Below are 27,950 nucleotides of genomic sequence, written 5' to 3'. Positions count from 1 at the left end.
TGTGTGGACTCTGAGGTTCGAGGACAATTTGCAGGATTGGTTCTTAATTTCCACTAGGCAGGCTCTGGGGATTGAACTTGGGTCTTTAGGCTTGGTGGCACGTGTCTTTGCCTACCAAACCATCTTGCTCTCCATTTTCTGAGCCAAAACACTTTATGTGACCACATCTCATTGAGTTGACCATTTCTCTCTCCTCCCTCCCTCCCTCCCTCCCTCTCTCTCCCCCTCCCGTGTGTGTGTGTGTGTGTGTGTGTGTGTGTGTGTGGTGCTGTTACAAGACGTGTAAGGTCTTGTAAGGCCTGACACTGGTAGAGACATTGTCAAAAAGCTGTTGTGAGTGCTCTTTTGTCACATTTTTAAAAAGAGCTTGGAAAAGTCTCTTAGGAAAGTGCAAGTTTCCGCACAAGTTTTTGTTATTACTGTTGTCTCACTTTCTTAACAATCTTTTATTCTTTCTGAGGTAAGGTATCAGGGCTGCTAGTTACCCGTGACCATGACGACGCGGGACTGGGTGGCTCGCGGGCTCCCCCATGAGGCCTATTTGGGGTACTGCCGCAAGACAACCCGTCCGGTTTTAGAGACCCGAGGAAGGGGAGCCGGGAGTTGTAGGCAATGGGCGTGGCAGCCACGGAGCGGTGCACACCGGGAGCTGTAGTTCACAGGTTTTTGGCGGTGGGCGGCCTCTGACCGAAATCGGGCCTCAACCGGATGGCGGTGGCGAGGCACGGCTGCCGGCCCTGGGGCTCGATTCTCGGGCTGCTCGGGCTGGCCTTGGCTGCCGCCGCCGCCTGGGACGTGACTTCTCTGCGCTGCAGCTTCGGCTCGTTCTGCGAATGCGACTTCTGGCCCGACTTGCCGGGTGAGGGGTGGGAGCCGGGACGGAGGGGCGGGAAGCCGAGAGCTCGCAGGGGGTCGAAACATCTGCGGCCCCGCCGCCCGGGGCTGGCAGAGGTGGGGATCCGAGAGCCTCTGGTACAAACCTTAGGCGAGGGTTTGGAGGTTGCCCGGTGGAGGGAAGCCTTTGACAGCGGGGCGCCCGGTGGCTTGTGGTAGGCCTCCCTTGTGCAAGACTTGTCACTCCGGGGAGAAACCTGTGGTCGGCTGAACCTGTAGACAGCTGTCATCGACACGGGGCTGGTGCAATCTGGAGAACCGCCTCGAGGGGGCGGTGCCGCACTGGCCCTTGCTGCTCCTGTCCCTCATTTGGACACGTATCCCAGAGGTCTTAGACATGCCTACCTCTGATGCTTTTTTTTTTTGGGGGGGGGGGCTCGAGACAGGGTTTCTCTGTGAGGCCCTGACTGTCCTGGAACTCATTCTGTAGACCAGGCTGGCCTCGAACTCAGAAATCCGCCTGCCTCTGCCTCCCAAGTGCTGGGATTAAAGGCGTGCCCCACCACTCCCCGGCTGGCCGCCCTGCTTCCTCTGATGCTTTTTGTTTGTTTTTCAGACAGTCTTTCTACATTGATTAGGCTGTTCTGGACCTCACTATGTGGACCAGGCTGTTCTCAAACTCACAGCGATCCACTTGGCTCTGCCTCCAGAGTGCTGAGGAATTAAGGGTTCACACTATAATATCCTGACTGATTTTTTAAAAATATTTATGCTTTGCCTGTAGGTATGAGCACTTCCGTGTGCCCATGGAAGCTAGGTGTTGACTCCTTTGGGATGGCGTTACAGAGAGCTGAGAGCCAACATGTGGGTGGCAGGAATTGAACTTATGTTCTCTGCAAGAGCAGCCAGTGTTCTTTTTGTTTTGTTTTGTTTTTGAGACAAGGTCTGTCACCATGTAGCCCTGCTTGATTGGCCTGGAACTCACTATGTAGACCAAGCTGGCCTGGAACTCACAGGAGATCTCCCTGCCTGTGCCTCCCAGCTGCTGGGGTTACAGGCGTGCTGGAATTCACTGTAAAGGCTGGCCTTTGATTAGGAGGGTTATTGCGTCTGCCTCCTAGGGGCTGAGACTACAGATGACAGCCTGTCATCTGCTTTGATATGCGTTCCTTTTGTGGCCCTAGGTCTGGAATGTGACCTGGCTCAACACCTGGCTGGCCAGCATTTGGCCAAGGCCCTGGTGGTGAAGTCACTGAAGGCCTTTGTACAGGACCCAGCCCCCAGCAAGCCATTGGTCCTCTCCCTGCACGGTTGGACAGGCACCGGGAAGTCCTACGTTAGCTCCCTGCTGGCGAAGTATCTCTTCCGGGGCGGCCTTCGCAGCCCTCACGTCCATCACTTCTCCCCCATCATCCATTTCCCACATCCCAGTCACACTGAGCAGTACAAGGTAGGCTGGGTGTGTCCTGGGTCCCCTTTCTCTGTCCTGACCCAAAGAGGGTTCCAAAATACACAGCCAGTTGGAGGCTCAGCCTTCAGAATCTATTAGGGACAGAGCTTGCCATGGCACCATGAAGAGCTTGCTCTCTGTGGTACCAGGGTGGTGGCATTCTTGGGGCCTGTGGGTCAGAGACATCATGAGAGATATGGGGATTACACAGGGCAGATATTACTTACAGGGTACCTGTGTCTGCGTTACCATCCTCTCTTAAGCTCTTAGCCCCAATTGGTGCTTGGCAAGCAAGCACTCCCTGGTGACTGCCAGCTCTGGTGACTGTTGTTCCTGATCTGTCTTAGCTGTCAACACTGTAGGGCAGATCTAACCTCCCCTGTCAGAAGTCACTAGCTGTCATCAACAGACATTTAGGGCACATATATTTGTACCCCTGTCCTCCTGTTGACTGGCTGTGTGACCTTGGACAAGTCTCTGCACCTCTCTGAACTTACCCTTTTACCATCTGTCCCAAGGGGTTGGTGCTGTCTGGAAATGTAGATCGTGTCTCTTTGGAAATTTTTCTTGGCTTGGGAAGAAGTTCCAGGTTGTGGGGAGTGTCTCGGACTCTTTTGGAATTCCTGTCTCTACCCTCATAGAAGGCGCTCAAGAGCTGGGTCCAGGGGAACCTCACTGCCTGCGGCCGATCTCTCTTCCTCTTTGATGAGATGGACAAAATGCCCCCTGGCCTGATGGAAGTCCTGCAGCCCTTCCTGGGCCCTTCTTGGGTTGTATATGGGACCAACTATCGCAAAGCTATCTTCATCTTTATCAGGTCTGGCCTCCGCTGCAAGCGAGCAGGGTGGGGGTGGGGGACACTTGTTAGAGATCCAGCTCTCCAGCTTGGGCCTGTGGCTGACTTCTTTGACATTCTCAAAGCCCTTCTGGACTCTGACTTTTAGATCCTTGCTGTTGTGTAGAATCCCAGCCTGGTCAACAGTCATCCCTCCTTGGTAGTTGAGAGGACACAAGCCTGGGAGAAAGGGACCAGTGTCCCTCCGACCCCAGCCCTGTTCCCAAGCTGTGAGTCCTTAAGCAGGAGTGCTGAGCCTCTCTGCGCTCTGCTCTCTGTTCTGAAGCTGGAGCAATGGTAACCCCCACTCTCTTCCTGCAGAAAGCTAGGTAAAGGATGCCAGAGGATTTTGTAGCCTGAGGGTGGTAACACACGCATCATCTCAGCACCCTGAAAAGTGAGTCAGGAGGATGGCTTCAAAGTTGAAGCTAGCCTGGGCTGCTATAGTAAGAACCTGTGTCAGCCCTCACCCCAGATTGCTCTGTGAATTGTAAAGTGCATCACATATACATGTTACGGTGACTTGGTTGTCACGGGGAGAAGGAAGTGTGCCATTCTGCTGACCCTGAGTCATGTTAGGTGTGACCCTCTAGTTCTTCAATGAGTCTCAGCCTAGCTTCTTGTGATTTTAGCAATACTGGTGGTGAGCAGATCAACCAGCTGGCCCTGGAGGCGTGGCGAAGCCGCAGGGAGAGGGAAGAAATCAGCCTTCAGGAGGTGGAGCCAGCAGTCTCCCAGGCTGTGCTGGACAGCCCTCACCGTAAGTTGGCTCAGGGACCAATGTTTGTAGGGCCTTCACACTTAAGTTTAGTGGGCTGGATGCCTAAATCTGAAGCACTGTCCACTGCACTGTAGTCCCCCACACACAAGCCCCCAGGCTTCTGCACACACAGCTCAGTGACCTGAGCAAGGCATGTCACAGCCCCAATTATACCACCACTAGCCCTATGAGGCATGGATTCCCGACTTGGGAAGCTTACCATTGCTTCTGTGCCTACCTGCAGATGGCTTCTGGCGGTCAGGCATCATGGAAGAACACCTGCTGGATGCTGTGGTGCCCTTCCTCCCACTCCAGCGGCATCATGTGCGCCTCTGTGTGCTCAGTGAGCTGGCTCAGCTGGGCCTGGAGCCCCGTGAGGAGGTGGTCCAAGCTGTGCTGGACAGTACCACCTACTTCCCTGAGGAAGAACAGCTCTTCTCCTCCAATGGCTGCAAGACAGTGACCTCCCGGATCACCTTTTTCCTCTGAGAACCCTAGGTGGCGTCACTGCCTCCTCTGCCTAGACAGAACAAACAAGAAAGCCTGGCTGTCTCCTGGAAGAATTCTTTCCTAAGCTGGCTGGCAAGTGGGACCCAGAGCACAAAGTTAAGATGAAGAAAGAAAGGTGTTGGCCAGGCCAAGGAAGAAATGTCTAGAAGCATCTTTTCCGGGAAATTCCTGGGTACCCCAGAACCTCACAGCCTTGCCCTTGCCCTGCAGTCTGAGCCTGGGCCTTCTCAATGTGAACGGCAACTCAGGGACGAAGGCTCGTGGCTACTTCCAGCTGGGAGCTCTTTTACTGGCATGCCTTGTCTGGCTCCTTTCCCAGATCTCAGTTCACAGCTTGTGGCTGGACCTGGCATTCCAGCTAGGCCAGGCTAATACCTCGCAGTTTCACCAAATGGAAGGACTCAAGCTGCTGCCTGGGCCTGGATTTCAAAGTTTTTAATTTTGTACAAGAAGAGAACAGAGATAATAAACTTAGCCATGGTATCAGAACGTTGACTAAAGTTTCTTACTGTCCTGGGAGGAGACACCTTTGCTGAAATCTGTTCACTGCTTGGCAAGGGCTTCATTGGCCCTTTGAGGGAGTAGTATAATGGCCATGGCTGAGTGTGTCTCCTGGTAACTGTTGGACTTCCTTAGTTAAAAGGTTAGTCAGTTCCATGAAGCTTTCACTGTTGTTGAAATCTGTTGACGGGCTCTCACTGAAGCTTGAGGTACCATCATCCTTGCTGGGCCCTGGAATCGGGCCCGGGGGCTCATTGGCTCTGCCCATGGTCTCACCGCTGTCCGGGCGGGTTGTGCTGGAAGTCTTTGTTAGTTTCTGACTGCTGCTCTGGGCCTTGAGTTTCCAGCCCTGGGCTCGAACAGCCTTAGCTCTTCTCACTCTCTCCTTTAGGCTCAGGGTCGACCTGGACTTGCTGGGCTTTGGGCCCACAGGGACTTCTGTCGTGCTGGTGCTCTGGCTGGGATCCTTGGGAGCCTCTGTCTTCCTGGGCTTTGGGCCTTGGGTGGCCTTTGCCTTTTTGGTGGGACCCCTTTGGCCATCAGCAGGTGTGATCTCAGTGAAGTTCTGGCTTACGTACTCCGAGACCACCTGGACAACCTTGGGGCCCCAGGTCAATTCTGAGTTCTTCTTGGATCCTGAGGACTGTGGCTTTGGCAGAATGGACTCAGAGGATGCTATAGCTGTGTGAGAGGTACTCCTATACTCATCACTGGATGACATCTCCGGCCCCGACGTGCTGATGCTCACAACTGCAAAAGTGTGTCAGGAGCAGTCACTGGCCTCTCTAGGCAGCTATGGGAAGACAGAGCTTCCAGGCAGCCTCCAGCCCATAATCCCGAGGCCTACCAACTCCCACCAGGTCCACCTTCTCAATGTGTCTGGGCTGTGGGGTGACAAGAAGCTGCCCAAATGGCACTGAGCCAGCCTACCTTCTCTTTGAGCTCTCCCCAGCCCTGTTCTCCCACAGGCCTCTGAACTCTGCCCCAGTCTATCTTACATGCAGCTGATTCCAACTCTTCTTTCAGCTCCTTGAAGCCCACCCTGACCCCTCTAAAGGTCTAATCACACTCTGCCCTCTAAGCTTCACTCCCATTTGCCCAGCTGGCTGTTCCCCCCAAACCCCAGCAGCTGACTTAGGATTCACTTCCTGGGGCCAGGACCGAGTCAGTCCCTCATCCCCATCACTAGTGGTTGGTACAGGCCTGCCCTGGGGCACTTGGGCCACCACAGTTTAGGGGATGATAACCAAATGAAAGGAAGGGGACTAATACGGCCCCCTTGCACCAAGGAGCATTCAACAGCCCCACACCAGGGGGCGCTAGGGAGCAGCCTTCTTGCTTTGTCCTTTTATCCCCTCTTGGCTGGTGATAGCAAAACTGGGAGTCAAAACCTGATGGATATGCATGAGGTTTGTGGCTTAGTTCAGGGACAAACTGAGGAACAGAGAGAAAGAACAGGCCGCAGGCCGTGGAGGGTGACTGCCCTGTGCTGCCCACCATCCCACTAAGTCTCCACAACATCACTTGTGAGGTTGGAACAAAGCTATCCAGGGCAGAACCTAAGGTCAGGCTCAGTACTTGGCCTCTCTGTTGCTTTCTGCTAGGCTTAGCAGGAATGGTAAGGACTTACGGCTGAAGACGGAACCTGAGGAGGTCTGGTCCACATAGCTGTCTGTCAGAGATGACCTCCTGCGAGAGATCGTCACCTATAGCAAGAATCAGGTTGAGGAGCTGCAGATTGGTAGACTCCTGCACCCACATATGTTTGCAAGGTCACAGGACAGTCTACCCAATTTTTTTTTTCTGTCTAAGACAGGGTTTCTCTGTGTAACCCAGGCTGTCCTGGAACTTCATTAGAAGACTAGGCTGGCCTGGAACTCAGGGATCTGTTTGTCTGTGCCTCCCGAGTGCCGGGATTAAAGGCGTGTGGCTGTGCCACACAGCTAGCAGTCGTTTCTTAAAAAGATTTACTTTCCACTTTTTAAAATGTATATGCATGTACATTTTACATGAGTCTGTGTACACAGACTCAGGTGCTCATGAGGGTCAGAACAACATTGTGGATGGAGCTGGACTCACAGGCATTTGTGCGGAGCTCAGTGTAGGTGCTGGAGACCAAACTCAGGTCCTCTACAGAAGCAGAATTAACTTAACCACTGAGCCATCGCTCCTCCCAACCCATTTTGATGTTGTTGTGTTGTTTTGTTGTGTTTTTCCAATTAAGCATTCTTTCTCCCACGTTTAAGAGTTCTTCACAAGGCTGCATGCCGTGTGTGGGAGAACTCGAGGGTGGGGAGGTGGGAGTGGGGGGGTAGGTAGGGGCACATCCTCATAGAAGCAGGAGGAGGGACGATGGGATAGGGGGTTCCTGGGTGGGGGGGGATGGGGTAAAGGAATAGCATCTGAAATGTAAATAAAATATCCAATTAAAAAAAAAAAGAGTTCTTCACAGAGACTTGGTTAGGATGGATGGGAAGGCCAACAGGCTAAGACTGCAGGCAGGACATTTAGTCAGGCCAGACAGGCATCAGACCCTAGAAAGGTAGTGCAGGATGAACATTGGTTCACATGAGGCCAGGCTTCTGTAAACTAGAGTGTCGAGTCCTGGGAAATGCAAGTTAGGAACTGAGAAGTCTCACAGCACACTCTTGGGTTCCTGGTGGGCTACTTCTGCTATGCCTGTTTCATAGTGCGGAGGACCAAGTCTCTGAGCCCTGAAGTAGCCTGCTGAGGGGATAACAGCTTTATATACAGTAGGACTGGTGCCCTTCTCCACCCACGATCACATTTGTAGCTGGGGAGAAAAACATAAAGCTCACAGGCACCTGCCAGCCGTCCTGTTTGGCCTTGTACTGTGCCCATCTCAGTTTATCTCCCAGAGAGATGATGCTCACAATGACCTCAGGGGTGCACAGGTGCATGTTCTCTCCTATTAACATAAACTAGGAAGGGCACTGGTACAGCATTCGCTACCGCTGTGTGACCCTTATAAATGTAACACTTAGGGAAAGGACCCAGAGATGGGACAGCAGACCATACTTGTTCATTTAAAACAAAGGTAAGTCTCACATATAGAGTTAGGAATTGGGGCAGCCTTGTGTAGAAGTCGGGGGTGGGGCAGGGGCCTAAGAGGGTGCATGCCCAAACAGCCTAATGGGAACTGAGAATGTGTTTATTGACTTGGGTGTTGAGGCCACAGCACACTCTGTTTGTGAAAATTCAGCTGACCCTTCACTTAAGACTTGTGCACTTAAGAACGGTTGTGGTGGCTCATGCCTATAGTTCCGTTGCTTTGGAGTCTAAGGTGAGAGGACTGCTGTAAGTTTGAGTCCAGCCTAAGCTAAGTTCTAGGTCAGCTGAGTTACAAAGCAAGACACTGGCTCAAAAACAAACAGGTGGGGCTGGAGAGATGGCTCAGCGGTTAAGAGCACTGACTGCTCTTCCGGAGGCCATGAGATATGTAGGTCAAGCACCTAGTATGCAAGCTTGAGCACCTGAGTTGAAATTCCCGGCACACATATACAATCTGGACTGGCTACGTGCACCTGCAGCCCCAGCACTGGTGTGGAGTGGACAAAGTGGAGACAGGAGGTTTCTGAGGCTGCCTTAGTCCCAGTAAGGCGGAAAATGATAGGGAAGGAGGGACACCCACCATCCTCCTGTGGCCTCCACATGGGCATGTGTCCTACACAGACAACACAAGCAACCTGCTCCACCCCCGACAGTGTATTTTTCTATGCTAGACAATGGAAAGACTATAGGGCCAGTTTAGTAAGGAAGGCAAGGCACAGTGGCCAGTGTCCCAAGCAGTAAATGATCATGCAGACCCTCACTTGTGTGTCTCCATCTCAGACGAGGGTGGGTCAGGCTCACATTAACTCCAGGAGCCTCAGGACTTCCACTCACCTTTTTGGCCTCTACCACCTGCGGAGCCTGGAAAATAGTCACTTCCTCTTCAGGGGTCTCAGGAAGTTCATGCTTCCAGGATTTCACCAGGGCTCGGGCTTTCTTACGTTCCATTAACCGCTGCCTATCAAGTTATGGTCCCAGGGCTCTTGATCAGTCTCTGGAGTCTGAATTGCTGTCCCCAGAGACCAGGCAGTGCAAGCCCTACAAAGCAGCTGGCCAAGAGGAGTTCCAAGTCCCCACCAGTTCCCACCCCTGGTCAGAAGTCCCTGTTCCACACACAAGCTTACACCACAGTGCTTTGAGGGTAGATGTTCTTCGGCCCATTTTCTATCATCCTACTTAGCTGGAGCTTAGCCAGTTCGGCCACTTGGCTCTTAAGCACATTCTCCACAGCCATGCCAGGAAAGAGGCTGTTCATCATTCCAGACATCTGCCAGGAAAAGAACCAGAGATGGAACAGTAAACAGAAGGTTAGTGCTACCTTGACCTCGGATGAACAGGGGGAGACATCTGTAGACTTCCTAAACTAGGGCCTTTTAACCCAGAAGGAGCAGACCATGAGAAGTGGACAGTTCCCCAATGGGGAGCCAGGCAGGACAGGGACTGGCTTCTGAACAATAAGGCCTGTCTGAGTCTTACTGCACCTGAGGGCAGGAGGAGGACAGTAACACTAGTGAGGAGGCAGGCTACTGGGGGTAGCAGCTCAATGTCACCGGTCTCTTTTAGGGACAGGATAAGAGCCTTTCTGGCTCAGCAGGAGCCCACCTTTGGATAGTTGGGGTTCAGAAGCAGTACAGTAGCAACATCCTGGCGGGCCCCTATAATGTTCTGCAGGAACTGTCGGCACTTGGCCCGGTGCAGGTAGTACTGGGGTTTCCGAGGGTTGTGCCTTATGGCCTCCGAGAAGTGCTCCTCTGCTGTCTGGAACTGCCTGAGGGACATGCCCAAGGCTGCCATGAACTGCCAGGAAAGGTGGCAGCTACTGGGCACCAAGGAGTTGAAGGAAAACTAGGAGCCTCTGTTCCTGGCCTATTCTTCTCGCCTGCCTCTGTCAGCCATACCCTTGATGGACCTGACAGTTGAGTACTATAACTTTGGTGTACCCTATTTTTTTGTTTTATTTAAATATTTTGAGACAGGGTCTCCATACATAGCCCTGACTTTACTGGAACTCAATATGTAGACCAGGCTGGCCTTGAACTCTTAAAGATCCACCTGCTTCTACCTTCCAAGTAACATGGGCCACTACACCTGGCCCTAGCATTTTAAAGAATGTTTATGGCTGTTTTCCCGTGTGTGTGTTTGTGCATCATTTGCATGCTTAATCACTTGGAACTGGGACAGCGAATGACTGTGGGTGCTGGAAACCAACCTAAGTCCTGGAGGAATTGTTAGAGGGAGGCTAGTTGGGAGGGTAGGTAGGTCTCGAAAGTAACATTCTGAATCATACATGATTGAATATTTAATTTTTTCATTAAAAAGCTTAATTTACTAAAATAATCAAATTTATATTTGTGGTGAAGATGCGAATAAAATCTCTGTCCAGAAGACATCTGTGGCTTCTGATGAGCCCTTTCCCAGCCAGCTCTGCGCTTAGCTATGCCCTCCTCGGCCACGCCCTTCTCCCCACCTGCCTGTGACTCACCTGTGTCTCTGCTGGCAGAAGCCCATCTTCTCCTGCAGCACACCCATGCGCAAGTTGGCTCCTTCATCCAGTGGGCTCAGAGCCAGCGCTTGCTTATAGTCTGCCTCCGCGAAGGCCAGGTTGCCCAGCTGGAAGAAGCAATCTAGGACCCGAGGGCGAAGTCTGAGTGCATCCTCAACTCCCTGAGCAAAATTAGGGCCCAGTCTGGACTCCTTGGGCAGATAGCAAAGGCCCGACCACCACCCAGCTCACCCCCACGGTTGATGTACAGGCCCTTCTCGTTCTGCTCATCTCTGATAGCTTTGTTCAGCAGCAGCACACCCTCCTGATAGGCACCATGGATGTAGCAGTGCACAGCAAAGTCGTTGTAAGTCAGTAGCAGCTGGCGCTGTGCCTGTTTCACTAGGCTGTCCTGGGTGTCAGTCATCATGTCCAGTGCCTTCAGGAAGTCTTCCACAGCTGGGTCAAATTGCTGGAGCCTTCTGCGCAAGGTGCCCCTATTGTGGTGGACAGGGCAGGTAGCAGGGAGGGACACAGGGCTAGAGCGTCCCATTTGTCGAGAAGGCTGCTGCCCACCCTGGACCTTCTGACCCATGAGACCCGTGTGACTCTATTCATAAATTCTGCCTCAAGCCCTAGGTCTATCCTCTGGGGCTGGCCCGAGAATGCTGCCTGGATAACATATTAGTCCTCTGGGTTTGTTATTTCCAGTTTGAAGCCATGTATGTGGCAGCGTCTATGTTCAGTATAACTTCGTGTACTTAGTTTATGGGAATTTTATGTTTCTGGGAATTGAACTCAGGTTGACAGATTTGTTCAGCAAGCTACTTTACCTCCTGAGGCATCGCATGCCCCTGTTCAAGCCTTTGTGTATGCACACTTTAGTCAACTATCTAGATGAGAAAATCCAGGATTAGGGAGATTGAATGGCACCAAATCCTTGGGGGACTAGATATAACCCCTAGTCTCATGCCTTCCCAACAGGAACTACTCAGCAGGCCTGGCTAGAGTCCTAAGATTCCCAGGTTACCATGGAGACCACCTCTATGGTGCCATGACCCCAGTCAGAAGCAGGAAAAAGTTTATTAGTGGTTAGAGAAACTGAAGTCTGTCAGGGTCAGAGACTCTCCTGAGACCATAAAGCAGGTCTGCAGAGGCCCAGTCCCTCTGGACCCTGGTACCGGAAGAGGAAGAAGCTGGGATCCAAGGGGTTGTTCTCAATGGCACAGCTGATGCACTTCAGCGCACGGTGCAGCTTCCCCTGCACAGCCAGGATGCTGGCATCTTGGCGAGACTGCTTGGCCTGGTCTACCATCTTCTGGAGCAGCCCTTTGGCTTGTGCGTGCATGGGATCTAGGAGCAGGGCGCATCGAAGGTCCTGATAGCAAAGCTTGGCCTGCAGGGGTGGAGGGGTGGCACCATCTCAGTAGTGGGTAGAGGAGGGCAGGCCTCTAGGAAACAAGCTACCACCACATCATTCCTCCTGTGTCCCTGCTCGCCCGGCATTACTGTGCTACATTTCTGGCTCTTGAATGAGGCAGTCCCCAGCCTCCACATCAATAGCTCCTTTCCAGGTATAACTTAGGTGAGGCAGGTCAGCCTTGGTGATTTGTGCCATCTTATCTCCTAGTAGGAGTCCTGTGGTGAGGGGACTGTGTGGTCTCATCCTCTCCTGCATCCTTTCTCCGTTCCCTGTCCTTTACATCCACAGCAGCTGTGATCAAGGGCAGACTGAGGTCTGGGTGTGAGCAGAGACTATCCCTAGGCAAATGCCTTTCACCGGTGTGCAGGTTAGCCCAGTCAACAGTCTTAGCAAGCACCTCGCTGCCCTGTGGGTAACTGGTTAGAGGGTAACCTGGGAGGACTGGGGAGTGGCTGAGGTGGGCTTGGGCTGGAGAACTGGCTGGCCGGCCCTGGTCAAGTCACTTCTGGGCTGTTTGACTGTTCACCTTCCTTCAAGGGTTCTTGGCAGTCTTGAGGATGAACCTGGGCAAAGGTCTGGTTCAGACCAGCCTTTCACAGGACACAAGTGGAGGCAGGGACCAGCAATAAATATGAAGAATAGACTCTTGTCTTTGAAGGAGACTCCCACTGTATGATGCTACAGCCCAGCCTCTGGCTAGAACCTGCCTGGCCACCCTTACTCGGCCACTCCCCATCCTGGCCTGGTAAAATGAAATGAACCTACCCTTCCCCCTCTCATCCTCTCTGGCTCCTCTCCATCTTGTTGGCACCCCCACCCCCATTTACCTAGAATGCCTACATTCTCCTCAACCTACTCCTGTGACCCTGTATCCCTGCACCCCTGCACCCAGTGTCCCCAAGCTGTTCCCTGCACTCTGTTCCCATGCTCAGCCCAGCAGGGAGGCAAGGAGCTTTAGAACGTGTCCACTGTACAAGGATGAAAGGAAGGCAGGTGCTGGGCATGGTGGTGCACGCCTTTAATCCCAGCAGAAGCAGGTGGATCTGTGAGTTCTAGGACAGCCAAGGCTACACAGAAAAACCCTGTCTCAAAAACCCAAAAGAACCCCCCTCCCAAAAAAATCACCACCACCACCACCAACCCAAAACAGAACAACAAACAGAAGGAAAAGAAAGAGAGAAAGAAAGAAAGAAAGAAAGAGAAAAAGAAAGAGAAAGAGAAAGAAAGAAAGGAAGGAAGGGAGGGAGGGAGGGAGGGAGGCAGGCAGGCAGACAAGAGGAAGAAGCACTTCAGCTAGAGTCTATGGTGTCCTGGATGTCACACAGCTGAGAGCTGTGGACATGGCTCAGACCACTGCCTGAGTAGGCAGGGCCCTTAGGTGCTGTGTGGAGAGCTGGCCTTGCCTCCTTTATCATCTTGGGACACACAAGGGGTCAGGGGGTCGAGGGGTCGGCGGGGTAGGGAGTGCCGCTGTCCCACCCACTGTGCACTACCTTCTGGAAGAAATTGTAGAGCCGAGCCCGGAGGATGTAGACATCAGCGCTGGCCCGGCCCTGCTTTACCTCCCTAGTGATGAGGGCAAGGCAGTCATGATGCCGCTTGAGGGCCAGCAGGCAGGCCATGCTGGGGGCAGAGGGCAGACGGCACTCAGCCTGGGGCAGTGAGAGGCTGCTGCCGGGAGAGGGCAAGGTATGAGGGGCTCACCATCGGTAACTGAAGGAAGCGTTTTGGGGCTGGAGGTCTGAGGCTTGCAGGAAGACACACAGGGCTTCCTGGAAGTCACACAGGTCATACAGACACTGGCCCTGAGGAGACACAACTGTCAGTTCTGCTCAGAATTCCAGCTCTGCTAAACGCAGGCCACGCTGGTGGCAGAGGACAGAGGCAGAGACTTGGATGGATACAGAGCTGGAAGGAGATGCAGAGCTGAGCAGAAAGACACCAAGAAACATGGAGGAATACAGCAACACAGAGACTCCAGACGGAAGGGGGCAGCAGGTGAGAGCGGCGTGGCTCTGGCCCAAGGTCGAGAATTTACAAGCATTCCCGGTTCAGATGAAAGAATTAAGTCTCAGGGAGGTCAAGTGACTCCCCGAAGGTCACACAGGAAGTGAGCTAGCAGGACACAGGCCCTCAACAGTTCCATCAGTTATTTGAATGCCTTGAGGGCTCTCCTGCCTTGTCTGATATATTTGTCTTATTAATGCTTCACAGTGTAACTAATACTGGCCAGGAACTGTGCAACCTGGGCAGACTTTGAACTCAGGATAATCCTCCTGCCTCAATTTCTAGAGTGCTGAGTGTACAAGTCTGAGCCATCATGTCTGGCCCAATGTTTCTTTTTTATTACATGTGCTTATTCTGTGCGTGAGTGGGGGTGGGCACACGTCACAGCACACGTGTGGCAGTCTGTTCTTTCCACCATGTGGATCTCAGCTATCGCACTTAGGTAGTCAGGCTTAAAAGGCAGATGCTCTTATCTGCTCAGCCATGCCACTGACCACCACTGCTTCTGTGAAAGAACTGAGTGATTTGGTATTTTGTGGTATTGGTGCTTGGACTTAGACCTCTGCCATACTAGGCAAATGGTCTACCACTGTTACCCCCAACTCAACTTCTATCCAATATTTGACTTTTAAAAGACACTGACAGTAGTTAGATGATTCAGTGGATACAGACACTCTGTCATCAGGCCTGCCGATGCCCAGGACCCACCCACAAGGTACAAGGAGACATCTGACTTCTGTGAGTTGTCTTCTGACCTCCCTATGCACACAGATGCACACATACACGCATGCACACACACACACATGCACAAGTAAATGTAAGAATAAATGTTAAGCAATTAAAATTTCACTTAGTACTTAGAGCCCTTTGTATGCCTAGCTGGGATCCTACCACTGAGCCACACCCCCACTGACCCACCCAAATCAAATTTAAAATTTAGTTCAGTCATATTCACCACATTTTAAGGGCTCAGCATTTCCATGTGGCTAGTGGTGACACTATTGGACAGTGTGGCGTAATCAGAACCTTACTGTTGATGTTCTATTTAGATACCCCCGGCTAAATTAATAAATCAGTGATGGGGGCAGCAGATGTGGACAGACACACAGACCAGGAGTCCCAAGAACTCAGATCCTATCCCAGGAAGGCTCCCTGTAGGTGGAGAGCAAGCCAGTAGCTGTGGATAAGGTGAGAACTCCTCTGTGGGTGGGGTAGCCTAGGCACCTGTAGGTAGAGCACAAAGGCCAGCCGATCCAGGTATCTGTTATTCCCTGGGTCATAGGAGTAGGCCCTGCGGAGGTTCTGGAGGGCAGAGGAGAAATCACAGAGTTGGATGAAGGCCTCAGCACGGAATACATAGAAGTCTACCTGAAGGCAAAGAGACCCCAGCTGTTATTTCCTCTCCAACATCTTCCCCTCCAGGTGGCTCCAGTATCTGGTGGTCCTGGGATTGAAGGGCTTAGCAGGTTTGACAGTGACAGAAGGGGAGTCTTAGCCAGCCAGTTGCTTCCAGGGACCACTCTGACTCTCCTCTTACCAGTTTGGGGTCCAGGTGGAGGGCACGGGAGAAGAACAGGACAGCCATCTCCCAGTCCTCTTGTAATAGGCACTGATGGCCTTGGTTGTAGCTGTGGGGACAGGAAAGGACAGGCAGTGGAGCTGGCATTGATCTGGGACCAGCCCAGGACTTTCTCAGGGCTACAGTGGGGCATATAGAGGGAGGGCTGAAGTAAAGAGGCTGGAAAAATAATCAGAGCTTCACGGAGGCCAGGCTGACCTTCCTGGAGCTCTTTCAGGGCATCAGCCTCTCATCCCTCTACCTATCACTGTTCAATGAGGCCCAGAGAGGGACAGCAGCCAACTTGTGGCTGAACCCACTGTTAATGGTTGTGTGAATTGGGAACTTGGAGCTGGGGACAAAGAAGTCACTCACTACTCTCTGACTTTGGCAGGCACCGTTGACCCTATCATCTTTGGTTTCGTAGTATCTGCCATAACATAGAACACATGGCTGGTCCCAAAGATGCGTCTCAGGATCCTCTCTGGGGTCTCAGGAACCTTTAGCTTTGGAGTTTTCTGTGAACGGGCTTTGTCAGGCTCCTGGAACCCAACCAGGGACAGTAAGCTCAGAAGGCCTCAGGGACCACCCGACATCACTTCTACACTTTACTCAGGAACTTTGCCTACTGGAGGAGGTGTGGAGAAGCCTCCTGGTAGAAGGTATATCTAGTCTGGGGTTCAATAGTCCCCCAGTGTTCCAACATTTCTCTAGCCCTGCCTCTCTCCCTGTCCTGTAGTCAAGGTCAAGGAGATGAAAGTCTTTGTCTCCACTGCACCCTCTGTTCTCCTCTTGGGCTTTGGCTGCTCTCACCTTGTGCTCTGTCCATATTCTCAGCACCCCAGCTCAGACCCTACTACACAAGGTTCCTTGTGACTCCCACCCCACCCCCTGCCGACTTCCCTCCGGGACTCGCACATTAAGCAAGCACTTCACCTGATTTCTTCCCATGGCTTCTCACTTCTGTGTGGCCACCCTTCCCATAGTCATCAGAATCGGGAACCTATGTCTCATCAGTCCTCAAGTTCTGTGTTTCACTCCTCAAAATCTCTCCACTTGGGCTGGGCATGGTGGTGCATACCTTTAATAACCCCGTTTTAGAGGTAGAGGCAGATGGATTTCTCTGAGTCTATAAAACAAACAAACAAACAAACAAACCCAAAAACTTTAAGAGAACAACACCCCCTCCCCCAAATCTTTCTGCCCTCTCCTTTAGGATGGGAGGCCAGTCACTCCTTCTCCCCTCCCACACCACAAATGATGAACTCTCCCAAGCTTCTCTGAAGGGCTTGACTGGCTCTTCCTCAAGCCTTTCTTGCGGCCCTGCCCTCTGCCTCGGCTTTCGCCTTCTCAGCCCTCACCTTACTCTTGTCTGTCATGGCCAGGTTTCTAGGCTGACTTATGGGTTGAGCAAACTCCAGGGTTCCCTGCCTCCGTTGTTGCTAGGCACCAGCTCCAGGATGCCCATAGGCCCCGCCCATTTGGCCACGCCTCCGAGAGTCACTAGAAACTTAGCAGGGCAAGCCAAGGCCTAAGTCAAGAAAAGAACCTATGGGCAGTGCACGCCGAGGCGGGCCAGGGTAGAAACATAACGAGGTACCAGCCCTTGAGCAAAGGCCGAGCAAAGGCTGGGCCGTACCTGGTGACGCGGTGCGGAGGAATGCACCTAGACACTCGCCCAGGTCCGCGACCCGCCCACTTCCGCCCCGCAGAGACATGGCGGACGCCGAACCTGGCCTGGATAGGGCGTCGCTGAACATGCGGTGATGCTATTGGTTTAGGCCTGACGTCAAGGGGTGGGGTCCTGGCCGTGAATGGGAGTAGGCACATTGAAGTCCGGCCTTTTTCGCCCAGGGATGCGGCCGAGTTGGGCCTTGAGCCGGCAGGTTTCCGAGGCTCGGTTCCCCGGGAAGCGGTGGCTGGTGAGTGGGGCGTGAGCGACTACACAGGGGCTCGGGGCTTGGCCCCGCGGCTGCGGTTACATTTATGTGTATGCGTTGTGTGCATGTGCCGTGTGGCTGTAAGAGGGTAACTTGGGAGAGGGTTCTTTTCACCACGTGGGTCCTGGGGATCGAACCTAGGGTGTCATGATTAGCAGCAAGTACTCTTACCTTCTGAGCCATCTTTCTGGGGTACTTGTCACTTTTCTACTTAGTTAATTAGGTGCAGTATTGACCAGCTCCAAACTTTTAGCTTTGCTCTTGCACCAGGGAGCGGCACCCTCCAGCTGGTGGGGCTTCCAGGAGTTCCCAGGTCCTTAAGCGCTCCCTTCCCAACACTGTCTCGTCTCTCTGTTTCCTGGTCACTGTTTTGGATCCTGTATGAGTGTTGCCCACAGGTGGCTGGCCTGGGGAACCCCGGAATGCCCGGAACCCGGCACAGTGTGGGCATGGCGGTGCTGGGGCAAATAGCACAGCGACTGGGAGTGGCGGAGAACTGGGCTCGTGACTCGCGCTGCGCTGCCGACCTCGCCCTGGCCCCGCTCGGGGATGCTCAGCTGGTACTGCTCCGGCCACGGCGCCTCATGAACGTCAACGGGCGCAGCGTAGCCCAAGCTGGTGAGTTGTGGGTTTCATGGATAAGAGGGCATAAGGACCAGAGAGAGGGTTCAAGTGCCTGGCGAGCTGCAATTACTACAGTGAGAGCTTGGGAAGCCTGTTTATATATGGGGGTTGTTGTGGTCCCTCTGAGATGTGCAGTAACTAGGGTGTTGTTTCCTTGTGCCAAGCGGAGCTGTTTGGGCTGTCTGCCGAGGAGATCTATCTGGTGCATGATGAACTGGACAAGCCTTTGGGAAAGCTGGCTCTGAAGCTGGGGGGCAGCGCAAGGTGAGGCTCTCATGAGCATAGGTTTGGGTAGGGATGTTGGCCTCTGTTGGGGTGGAGTAAAGTTGTTAAGCCTATCTATCTCTATAGGCTGGGCTGCTCTGAAGGAGGTCTGGGCAAGCTAACGGAATACTAACTCCTCTTCATATCCCCCCCAAGGGGCCATAATGGAGTCCGTTCCTGCATTAGCTGTCTGAACTCCAATGTGAGTCTACCCTTCTGCTCTGCCCTGGGTTGGGTGGCCAGCATTGTGTCCCCATTGTATCTCACCAACACACCCTCATTCCCATGGCACCCTACAGGCAATGCCAAGGCTGCTGGTGGGCATCGGGCGCCCCACACACCCTAATATGGTGGAGACCCATGTTCTGGGCTGCTTCTCCCCGGAGGAGCAGGAACTACTGTCCCCATTGATGGACCAGGCCACTGACCTGCTCCTGGACCACATCCGTGCTCGAAGCTAGGGACCATTGTCAGGCCTCTAATACCAGTGGATATATCTACCTGTTTGACTGCCTGCAGGTGCCCTGAAGCCACAGAACTGCAATGACACATGTGGTACCCAATGTTTATGTAACTTCTCTGGGTTGCCCCAGGCCACTTGCAGATTCAAGGAAGGACTGTGGCCACACCGGTCTGTTTCTGCGGTGGCTTGGTCTCCCCATGCGCTATTTGCGGTACAGGAAAGGTCTAGGAAGGGTAAATTTTTTGAACCTTTTGAGAGCTCCAGATGGGTAGATCTGCAAGATTAAAAGGCACTGACTTGAAATCGGAAGCTTCCTGTGGGGGCTGGGGGCCAGTGGGGGCTGGCAAACCCTCTTCCTAAGGGGTCATAGGTATTGTGCTTTAGCCTTTTTCTGTCAGGTCATTTGATAGGTGGAGAGGATCAGAGATTCCACCATATCCCTGAGGCCACCCAACTACAACCTGGCAGAAAGAACCAGGGACAGCCGTCAGCTTGCTGTCCCTAGGGTCCCTGGCACCCTACCTCATTAGTGTTCTGTAACTGGCAGATCCCCATCCGGGTGACATACGACAGAGGTCTGAGATCCTGGGGTTTGGGTGGGATGCGGACCCGACGGCGAGGCACCAGCCCAAGATCCCCTGGCTGGTAGGTGGTGATGGTTGAGAGCTGCTGCAGCAGAGAAGCAGCCCCTTCCTTGGGTGTCTGGGTAGTGTGTCGGCTGCGGAGAGGGACCCAGGGTCATCCCCTCCATCCCCACAAGAGGAGGCCCGAGGGTCAGAAAAGTGTTGGAGAGCCAGGGTCTGCCGAAGCGCGCCCCCCCCCCCCCCAGGGCTATCTGCTCACCTCTCTTTGGGTAGGCCCTGGGGCTGCTTGTCCTGGTGGGAACCCTTGTCCAACTGTGGTTTCGAAATCACACCTGAGCTGAGCAAAACCAGCAGTTGCTGTAGCAGCTCCTTGCGCTGCAGTTGGAACACCACGTCGAAGTCACCATCTTCTGCCTCTGCGCGCATCTGTTGGTGTGACATGAGGTGGGTTAAATAACCACGGGTCCCCAGATACCCACCTGCCTCCATGTGAGATTCTCCAGGGCCAGTGCCTGCTTTCTCAGTGCTCCTGGTTTGTGGTGGGACACAAGTTACCAGGCTGGGAAGACTGAGGCTTGGAGTTCTCCAGAGCCTTTGGAGGTTTGAAAAGAATCTTTCTCCTGTTCCTTCCTCCGCCTGCCGCTGCCCCCCAAGGATTTAAGGTGTAAACTGCCACACCTTTTTATTTTATAAGGCACATGAGTTGCCTGGCTGGCTTTGAACTCATTCTGTAACTGCAGTCGGGTCGTGAATTTCGAATCCTCCTGCTTCCACCTCTTCAATCCCTGCTATGATTAGACCCAATTTAGATCCAGAATGAGAAAAGGAGTCTGGCCACAAGGCTCTCCAGAAGGAGGCCCATTACACTCTAGTGGTCTCTCGGTGTCTCCCACTACTTATTTACCTGCACAATGTCTTGTAGTAGGGAAGTGGCCTGGGTCAGGACTGTTTTAAGGTTTGCCCGAACTTTCTGTTCCTTGGTCAGCTCCTCTTGTAGCCGATTTGCCTCTGACCGCTGCTCCTTCAGCTGCTCTTCCAGCTGTTCTTTCTCTCTCCTGGTCCAGGACAAGACAGCACGCAGCTTGCCCCATCTTCGCGTGGGCAGGCACCACCTCTTCCCTGCGTCCTGCCTTTTCCATGCAGCCTGTCTAAATCCAGGCTTCAACTCCTGACAGTCCAAGCCCTAAGGCTCTAGGCAAAGGCATTCCCGGCAGACTCCCATCTGCTCCCACCCAGCTCTGGCTCACCTCAGGGTCTGGTTGTCCTTCTGCAGATTCTGGAAGTTCTGTTCCAGTTGGGACAGCAGGAGGCGCAGTTGCTCTGCCTCCTCTGTGCCCTTTCTCTGTTGGCGGCACTTTTCTGTCAGCATGAGGATAATCTGCAGCAGTGGGCAGGGATTACAGACCCATTGTGAGACCCCCCGCCCACGTCTAGCTCCCTTTTAAAAATACAGCTTAAGGGGGCTGGTGAGATGGCTCAGTGGTTAAGAGCACTGACTGCTCTTCCAGAGGTCATGAGTTCAAATCCCAGCAACCACATGGTGGCTCACAACCATCTGCAATGAGATCTGATGCCCTCTTGTGGGGTGTCTGAAGACAGCTACAGTGTACTTATAATAAATAAATAAATAAAGTTTAAAAAAAAAAAATACAGCTTAAGACTTGTTCCCATGTCCAGGCAGGCCAACACCACCTCTGCACAACAGCTGGGCAGGAGATGGGCTCTACTCAGTTATGGGACAAACAGACTGCAGAGCTAGGGTCAGCATCCCAATGTGGAAAGCCTGGGACCTCACTGCAAACTATCTCCACTCGTGACTCGGTTCTGGCATAGGGTCCGCCCTCATTTCACACGAGCGGGACACGATAGTCATACCTTCTGATTGCCTATGTTCTTTCTGGCCATGATTTCTTGGGTGTTCTCCAGCATCTCCAGCTGTTGGCACAGCTGGCCCTGGGCGCCCTTGAGCTGCTCATTCTCCTGCAGCAGCCGCACACCTTGCTGGGACACCTTGGTCAGCTGCAGAGTCACATTGTTGTTCTCTAGGATGGCCCGCCTGGTCGTCTCCCACATCTGGTTGGTGGCCACCTTGCGGAACTCGGTGGCCACCAGGTTCACACGCTGGATGATCTCTTTCCTCAGCCTTGCCAGGACGGTAGGGTTGGGAGTCAAGTCTTGGTACTCCCCTTTTTGGGGGTCCCAGAGTACCCAGGCTCTTCCCCCAAAGAATCTCTGGGCCTTTGGAATTTGAACCATGGAAACATTCTTACCTATTAAATAAACACCAGAACAAGACGTGACAAGAGGGCAGGAGTGTCCAGTGCCAGCCTGGGCACTTTCATCCCCACCCCCATAAGTCCCAATCAGGGTTCTGGGGGACAGAGCCTTGGAGTCCATGGTTCCCTTCTAGAAAGCTGAGGAGAACTGAGGTATGCTGTGGCCACAGCAGGCCCCCAGCCTGCCCACCTGTCCTTGTCCAGCACAGACTTCTTCTCCAGGTTGTACACGTAGTCCTTGTACTCGCCCTCCTGCCTGCGCAGCTGCTCCTCCAGCGCCATGTACTTCTCTGTGAGTTCCTCCTTCTGCAGCCGGAATTCTTCCAGGGAACTTAGCTTGACCCCTGCCCATCAGGGCCACAAAGCTGGTGAGGAGCTGCTGCTGAGAGCCTTGACTGACACCCCTCTGAGGTCTCAGTTTCCCCTTGTGTTACCTCCCCACCGTCCCCAACAAGACTGGTCTACCTGTGCCATGGCTGGCCCTGCACGTCCACTGCATTTCTCTGGGGTGCCTTACCACACACTCTAATCTCAGCAAACCTTGTTCAGATCCTCCTCAACAAGTCCCCCTTGAAATCTCCCTACATAAGAGTGACCATGACGACAGCAGCCGACCCTGGGCAGTCTCAACCTCCCCTTTCAGATGGGTGGCATAGGTAAAACCCTCCGTCCTTTTGGAAGCATTTCCTCATCTATAAACCAGAGAGGGGAGAGCATTTCTGGCCTTGGGAATGCATAGACAATTAAGGCGGACAGTGTTTGAAGTGGCATACAGCTGTTATTACCCAAGGTAGCTGTGGTATACCCAGTTCCCAGGTGAGGGCCTGCCACAGCCAGTGACAGCTGTGGATTTAGGCCTTGCTGCCTTTAGTGGTAAATTCACTCAGGTGTGCCAATGGGTCCCCTGGCCCCCTCACCAAGGGCGATGTTCTCTGTGGTGAGCTGGTCCTTGGTTTCCTGGAATTCGTGGCGCACCTGGGCCAGTTGGGCCTCGAAAGCATCCTTCTCCATCTCCTTGGCCACCTGCAGGCTCTGCAGCTGGTCATTAAGGTCCGTGATCTCATCCACCCTCTGGTTCAGTGTGCGCTTGAGGAAGGCCACAATTTCCTTCTTGTTGTTGGCCAGCTGCTCGAACTCCTGACGGAACAGCTTCTCCTGCACAGCCAGTTCATCCCATTTCCGCTGATACCTGGGCAGGACAGGGCAGAGACGCGGGGTCAAGCCAGGGCCTGCTTTCCCAGACCTTTCCATAAAGGGCCATCTGAAGTTTCCCATAGTCTGAATCTCCTATCATGCTTCACGCCTGGAGACCTTAACCTCCAGCCTGTGCTCAGCATTTACACATCTTTCTGTTTTAAAGATGTGTGTGTGTGTAAAGAAGCCTGAGGTCAGTCTAAAGTATGACAGTTTGGCTAGGCTGGGGAGCTGGGGAGCTTCAGAGAGCCCCTCCTGTCGAGGTCAGGATTAAAGAACACAGGACACTGCCATTGCCTGGCTTTTTTCAAGGTTCTGGGATTTGAACTCTAGCCTTTCTCATTGCTTGTCATCTCCCTAGCAAACATTTTATATTTCTTCTTAAGTTTGTGTTGTTCTTTTGAGACAGGGTCTCACTATATAGTTCTGGCTATCTTGGAATTCACTGTATAGATCAAGCTGTGCCCCCCCCTCCCCAACCGACTCTGCCTCCTGAGTGTTGGGATTGAAGGTGTGAACCTAGCCATTTGCACCCCCACCTCTTCATCTCAGGATCTAACAGTTTGGCAAATATTAAATAATCAGTAGCCGGGCAGTGGTTTCTCACGCCTTTAATCCCAGCACTTGGGAGGCAGAGGCAGGTGGATTTCTGAGTTCGAGGCCAGCCTGGTCTACAGAGTGAGTTCCAGGACAGCCAGGGATACACAGAGAAACCTTGTCTTGAAAAACCAAAAATAAATAAATAAAATACATAATCAGTAACCGTGTTAAATGTATTTTTCCTGATACATTTTATCTAGTGCCTTAGGTCAAAGGACATTTGTTACTTTTATTTATTTAATTAGTTATTGGAGATAGGGTTTCTCTGTGTAGCACTGGCTGTCCTAGAACTCACTCTGTAGACTAGGCTGGCCTCTAACTCACAGAGATCTTCCTGCTGCTGCCTCTCAAGTGAGTGCTGGGATTAAAGATTAAAACCACCATACCTGGCTTTGATTTGTTTTGTTTTCCCCAAGACAGGGTTTCTCTGTATAGCCCTGGTTGTCCTGGAACTCACTCTGTAGACCAGGCTGGCCTCGAACTCAGAAATCCTCCTGCCTCTGCCTCCCAGGTGCTGGGATTAAAGGCGTGCGCCACCACCCCACCGCCCGGCTGGCTTTTATTATATCCATTATTAGTAGTAGTATTTTGGTTTTGACATTTGTAAGTTCTTCTTAGAGATTTATTTGTTTATGTATGTGAGTGCACTGTCACTCTCTTCAGACACACCAGGAGAGGGCATTGGATCTCATTACAGATGGTTGTGAGCCACCATATGGTCGCTGGGAATTGGACTCAGAACCTCTGAACTGCTGAGCCATCTCTCCAGCCATCATTTGTAAAGTTTAAGAGTGCCATATTTAAAAAAAGAGTGCCATATTTACTGGTTTCAAACAGGATATCTAAAGCATTTGGAGAGTTGCTTTATTCGTAAGGATTTATTCATAAATCTTTTGAATGAGTAGTGTGTACAAGGCATTTCAGGTATGGGTGCCTTCATGGGGAGAGGAGGCAGCCTGCCATAAGAGGAGTCAAAGGTCAGGGCTGTCATCCTGCTGCCTCTTCTTCCTGGGGTGATCTCCCCAGTGCCCTGTGTGTGCCTTTCTTTCGGGAATGGTGTGAAGCAGAGACACCCAGGCCTGATGGTACACACCTGCTCAGCTCCAGCTGTGGTTTTTCTCAGCATCAACCATATGAGCTTGTTGTCTTTTGTTCATATATTTATTTATTGCAGATGTGTGGTATTCATGCATATATGCATATTCACATGTGTATGCTTGTGTATGGAGGCCAGAAGTTGACATTTGTTGAGACCCCCTTATGACATGTGTTTATGATATAGGTGCTTTGATAATTATACCCATTTTACAGATAAGGAAAGAGGTTCTCTACCTTATATATTGAAGCAGAGTCTCCTACTTGAACCCAAGGCTCACAAATTTACCAGTCTAGCTAGCTAGCTTGCTCTAGAGCAGTGGTTCTTAACCTTCCTAACACTGTATTCTTTGATACGTACAGTTCTTCATGTTGTGGTGACCCCCCAACCATAAAATTACTTTCATTGCTACTTCATGACTGTAATTCTGCTACTGCTATGGATTGTAAATATCTGTACTTTCTAATGGTCATGGGGGTCAGGACCCACAGGTTGAGAAGCACTGCTCCGGGGGACCTTTTATTTCCACATCCCATGCACTGGGACCACAGGTGGGCACCACACCTACCCATTGGTGTGCGTGCTGGAGATCCAAATGCTAGTCCTCATGTTTGGGTGGCAGGTGTCTTAGTCACTGGCCATCTCCCCAGCCACTTAGTACACTTTTAACTGTTACACTTTGGGACTGGGGCAGGTGCTGCTTAACTGTCAGCAAGTTAGCTTTGTGTTGCTTGTTCTTTTGAGACTGGGTCTTACCCTACAGTCCAGGCTAAGTTCCTTCTGGAACTTAGAGCAAACCTACTGAGACTGTAGGCATGTGCCACCATGCCCAGATTAGAAACTATATTCTTACAAACATTTTTGTTGTATCTGATTTATTGATTATGTGTGTGCATGCATGCAAGTGGACTGTGTACACAGTGGAGGTCAGAGGACAGCCTGCAGGAGTTGGTTCTATCCCCCTACCATGTGGGTCCTAGTGATGAGGGGTAGATGCCACTGAGCCATCTCAACAGCCCTAAAACTAGTTTTAAAGAAAAATAATGAGAGAAACCCTGTCTCGAAAAACAAAACAAACAACAACAACAAAAATAATGAGCAAATAGTGTTTCTAATTAAATGCTAAGAGGGACTTTCCCTGCCATCTCTGCCACAAAGAAACCCAGCCCTAAGAGGGAGTGGCACAGGTAGGAAAACCCCCATCCTTAATTCCTATTTAGGGACCTGTAGTGGTTCACACTTATAATCTCAGCACTTAAGAGGCTGAGGCAGGTGGATCAACATGAGTTTTGAGGCTAGCCTGGGCTAAAGAATAATATCCTGTCTCTAAAACAAAACAAAACAAATACTTAGGTAAAGAGATCCAGCCTGGAGAAACAACACCCAGGTCTTGGCATAAGGAAAAGAGGGAACGTAGTATCCTCCTGGGTCACCAGGGGAAACCATTTTCAATTTATTCCACCAGTTAAACTACACATTCATAATGCTTAGAGTCCCGTCCTGTTGGAGCAGGCCAGGGTCGGGGTGGGGTGTTACTTGGGATTCAGACACTAAGGCTTATTTAGCAGTGTGCTCCACAGTGCTGGGAATCCGTTTACCCTCTCCCCACTTCTAGGGTTACCTGGTTACTTGAGGAAAGAGACAGGGAAGGGCCGGGCCTGGCCAGAGCCTGGGTCTAGGGCCCTTATCTGAACCTGTGTGCATCTGGCCTGGCCAGAGCCCGGGTCTAGGGCCTTTATCTGACCCGTGTGCATCAGGCCTGGCAGCACTAGCTTCCCCACTGGCCACCCACCGGGCCAGCCTGTCCTCCAGGTCTTGGATCTGCTTGTGGTAGAATTCCTTCAGCTCCTCCACCATGGCCAACTCTGGAGTCTTGGTCCCACTGGTATCCTTCCTGCCCCCTATTTTCTTCTTGCCCTGCATCTCCTTGCCTCCTTTGTTTGGCTTCTTTTTTGGAGCCATGGCTGATGGCAACCACTGTTTCAAGTCCCCTTTAAGAAGCCAGGTAGTTGCTAAGGAAGTTGTTTCCATACATAGCAACAGTGAGGCTGGGTTTTAAAGGGCTACTGTCCTCTTCCTGGCAGGGATCCTGTGTCTGGTCTAGGCCTAGCCTTTCAGAGCAGGACACCAGGCTCCTGAGTACAAGTTTGGGTTCCAGGAAGACCTTTCTTTCCCTCAAATGGAAATAAATTACAATCATCCAGGACCCTAGCCTGTCACTTTGGGACTTTGGAATAATCAGAAACATACATGAGTACACTGTAGCTGTCTTCAGATACACCAGAAGAGGGCATCAGATCCCATTACAGATGGTTGTGAGCTACCATGTGGTTGTTGGGAATTGGACTCAGGACTTCTGGAAGAGCAGTCAGTGCTCTTAACCGCTGAGTTATCTCTCCAGCTCCAGCTGCCAATTCTTTAGTGGCACAGCCACACAACATTTTGTATAGAGGCTCCCATGCTGGGGTCTTGGGAGATCTTTAGATCTTAGTGTCAGGTATCCATCTGTCCAGCGCTATCTCAGGTAGATGAAGTTCTTTCTGAAACTTTGGTCTTGTCCCCTGGAGTCAGGGAGTCAGCATACAGCTATGGGATGGGAGACAGTAGATATTGGGCTGGCAGATGCTCTAGCTGGCCCCTCCGGTCTCTAGCCTTTTAGCACCGAGCCATCTCGCCAGGCACACTGGGCTTTTTTCAGTTCATGAGTGTATCTGCTCTTTGGTCTCCAGGCTTTCTTGGACACCATCATTATACTCAGTGATGACTGAGCATTTAGTGGGTTCCAAATGAGTGGGGCTTAACTTTGGAGATGTCACAGAAGAGAAGATCTATCATAGTCGAAGCCCTTGAGGGGATTCTACTCAGATCTATCTGATTCTCCCAGTCATTGTAATTCTGACTCCATGGGAGTCAATGCCTGTTTTAACCCCTGGAAGGATGAAGCAGCCACAGCTTATGGTCTGGAATCCAGGGTTACTGGGCTAGCAGTTTCTGCTTTGACTGTGCTCTGGCCTGCTGCAGTATCTTCCACACTGAAGATAGGCTACAGCTTTTGGAGGAGTGGCTCCAGGCTCCCTCTGAACTCTGGGACACTGGGAGCTAGGACTTTGCTGTTTGATGAGATCAGAGTGGAGAGGAATGAAGAAAGCCTGGGCCAAAAGATGTCAGAAAAGAAGAGAAAGAGGGTAGCCCAGCATGGCCATGCATACCTGTAGTCTCTGCTTCTTTGAGTGGGGTGGGTTGGTGGGTACAACACAAGTTCAAGGTCAGCCTGAGCAACCCAGCGAGATTGTCTCAAAAGAAGAAAACACGGGCCAGCAATATGGCTCACTGGGTAAAACTGCTTGTAATGCCTGGAACATCAGAAGGAGAAAAGTTGTTCTCTGACCTCTGCATGCACATCACTGCACACACACACAAATACAGTTGGTACTCTTTTTTTTTTTTTTTTTTTGTTTTTTTGTTTTTTTGAGACAG

The 27,950-nt window shown here is 52.0% G+C and overlaps 4 protein-coding genes across 6 annotated transcripts; 2 read left to right on the top strand and 2 right to left on the bottom strand.

Moving 5' to 3' along the window:
- Window positions 1-641: 641 nt before the first annotated feature.
- Tor2a (torsin family 2 member A) lies at window positions 642-4,878 on the top strand. 3 transcript variants are annotated; one of them, XM_028756947.1, is made up of 5 exons: window positions 642-859; window positions 2,019-2,284; window positions 2,926-3,101; window positions 3,752-3,879; window positions 4,124-4,878. In XM_028756947.1, the coding sequence occupies exons 1-5, from the start codon at window positions 709-711 to the stop codon at window positions 4,366-4,368; spliced, it is 966 nt and encodes a 321-aa protein (XP_028612780.1). In that variant the 5' UTR covers window positions 642-708; the 3' UTR covers window positions 4,369-4,878. The 3 variants fall into 3 exon arrangements, with proteins under 3 accessions (XP_028612780.1, XP_028612781.1, XP_028612782.1); XM_028756948.1 differs by having other exon boundaries at window positions 3,752-3,883; window positions 4,124-4,333; XM_028756949.1 differs by lacking the exons at window positions 2,019-2,284; window positions 3,752-3,879; window positions 4,124-4,878 and having other exon boundaries at window positions 709-859; window positions 2,926-3,095.
- On the bottom strand, window positions 4,813-17,096 carry Ttc16 (tetratricopeptide repeat domain 16). Its single transcript, XM_028756946.1, has 15 exons — window positions 16,794-17,096; window positions 16,514-16,561; window positions 15,808-15,974; window positions 15,412-15,502; window positions 15,099-15,242; window positions 13,572-13,672; window positions 13,361-13,490; window positions 11,626-11,840; window positions 10,697-10,941; window positions 10,445-10,586; window positions 9,565-9,730; window positions 9,087-9,229; window positions 8,797-8,920; window positions 6,521-6,596; window positions 4,813-5,640 (listed from the first exon to the last, which is right to left on the bottom strand). Exons 1-15 carry the CDS (start codon window positions 16,809-16,811, stop codon window positions 4,952-4,954), a joined length of 2,499 nt encoding a protein of 832 aa, XP_028612779.1. The 5' UTR covers window positions 16,812-17,096; the 3' UTR covers window positions 4,813-4,951.
- Window positions 17,097-17,250: 154 nt separating this feature from the next.
- Window positions 17,251-19,026, top strand: Ptrh1 (peptidyl-tRNA hydrolase 1 homolog). The gene is made up of 5 exons (XM_028757066.1): window positions 17,251-17,354; window positions 17,771-17,990; window positions 18,161-18,260; window positions 18,417-18,462; window positions 18,560-19,026. Exons 1-5 carry the CDS (start codon window positions 17,289-17,291, stop codon window positions 18,719-18,721), a joined length of 594 nt encoding a protein of 197 aa, XP_028612899.1. The 5' UTR covers window positions 17,251-17,288; the 3' UTR covers window positions 18,722-19,026.
- Cfap157 (cilia and flagella associated protein 157) lies at window positions 18,812-26,451 on the bottom strand. Its single transcript, XM_028757065.1, has 9 exons — window positions 26,266-26,451; window positions 22,501-22,772; window positions 21,774-21,927; window positions 21,183-21,450; window positions 20,555-20,685; window positions 20,212-20,362; window positions 19,567-19,733; window positions 19,246-19,441; window positions 18,812-18,997 (listed from the first exon to the last, which is right to left on the bottom strand). Exons 1-9 carry the CDS (start codon window positions 26,433-26,435, stop codon window positions 18,926-18,928), a joined length of 1,581 nt encoding a protein of 526 aa, XP_028612898.1. The 5' UTR covers window positions 26,436-26,451; the 3' UTR covers window positions 18,812-18,925.
- Between the last annotated feature and the right edge of the window lie 1,499 nt (window positions 26,452-27,950).

The sequence above is a fragment of the Grammomys surdaster genome, unplaced genomic scaffold (genome assembly GCF_004785775.1).
Source record: "Grammomys surdaster isolate TR1022 unplaced genomic scaffold, NIH_TR_1.0 126133, whole genome shotgun sequence".
NCBI lineage: Eukaryota > Metazoa > Chordata > Mammalia > Rodentia > Muridae > Grammomys > Grammomys surdaster.
Note: the sequence above shows the minus strand (reverse complement) of the source record. Positions and strands in the feature narration are given on the sequence as shown.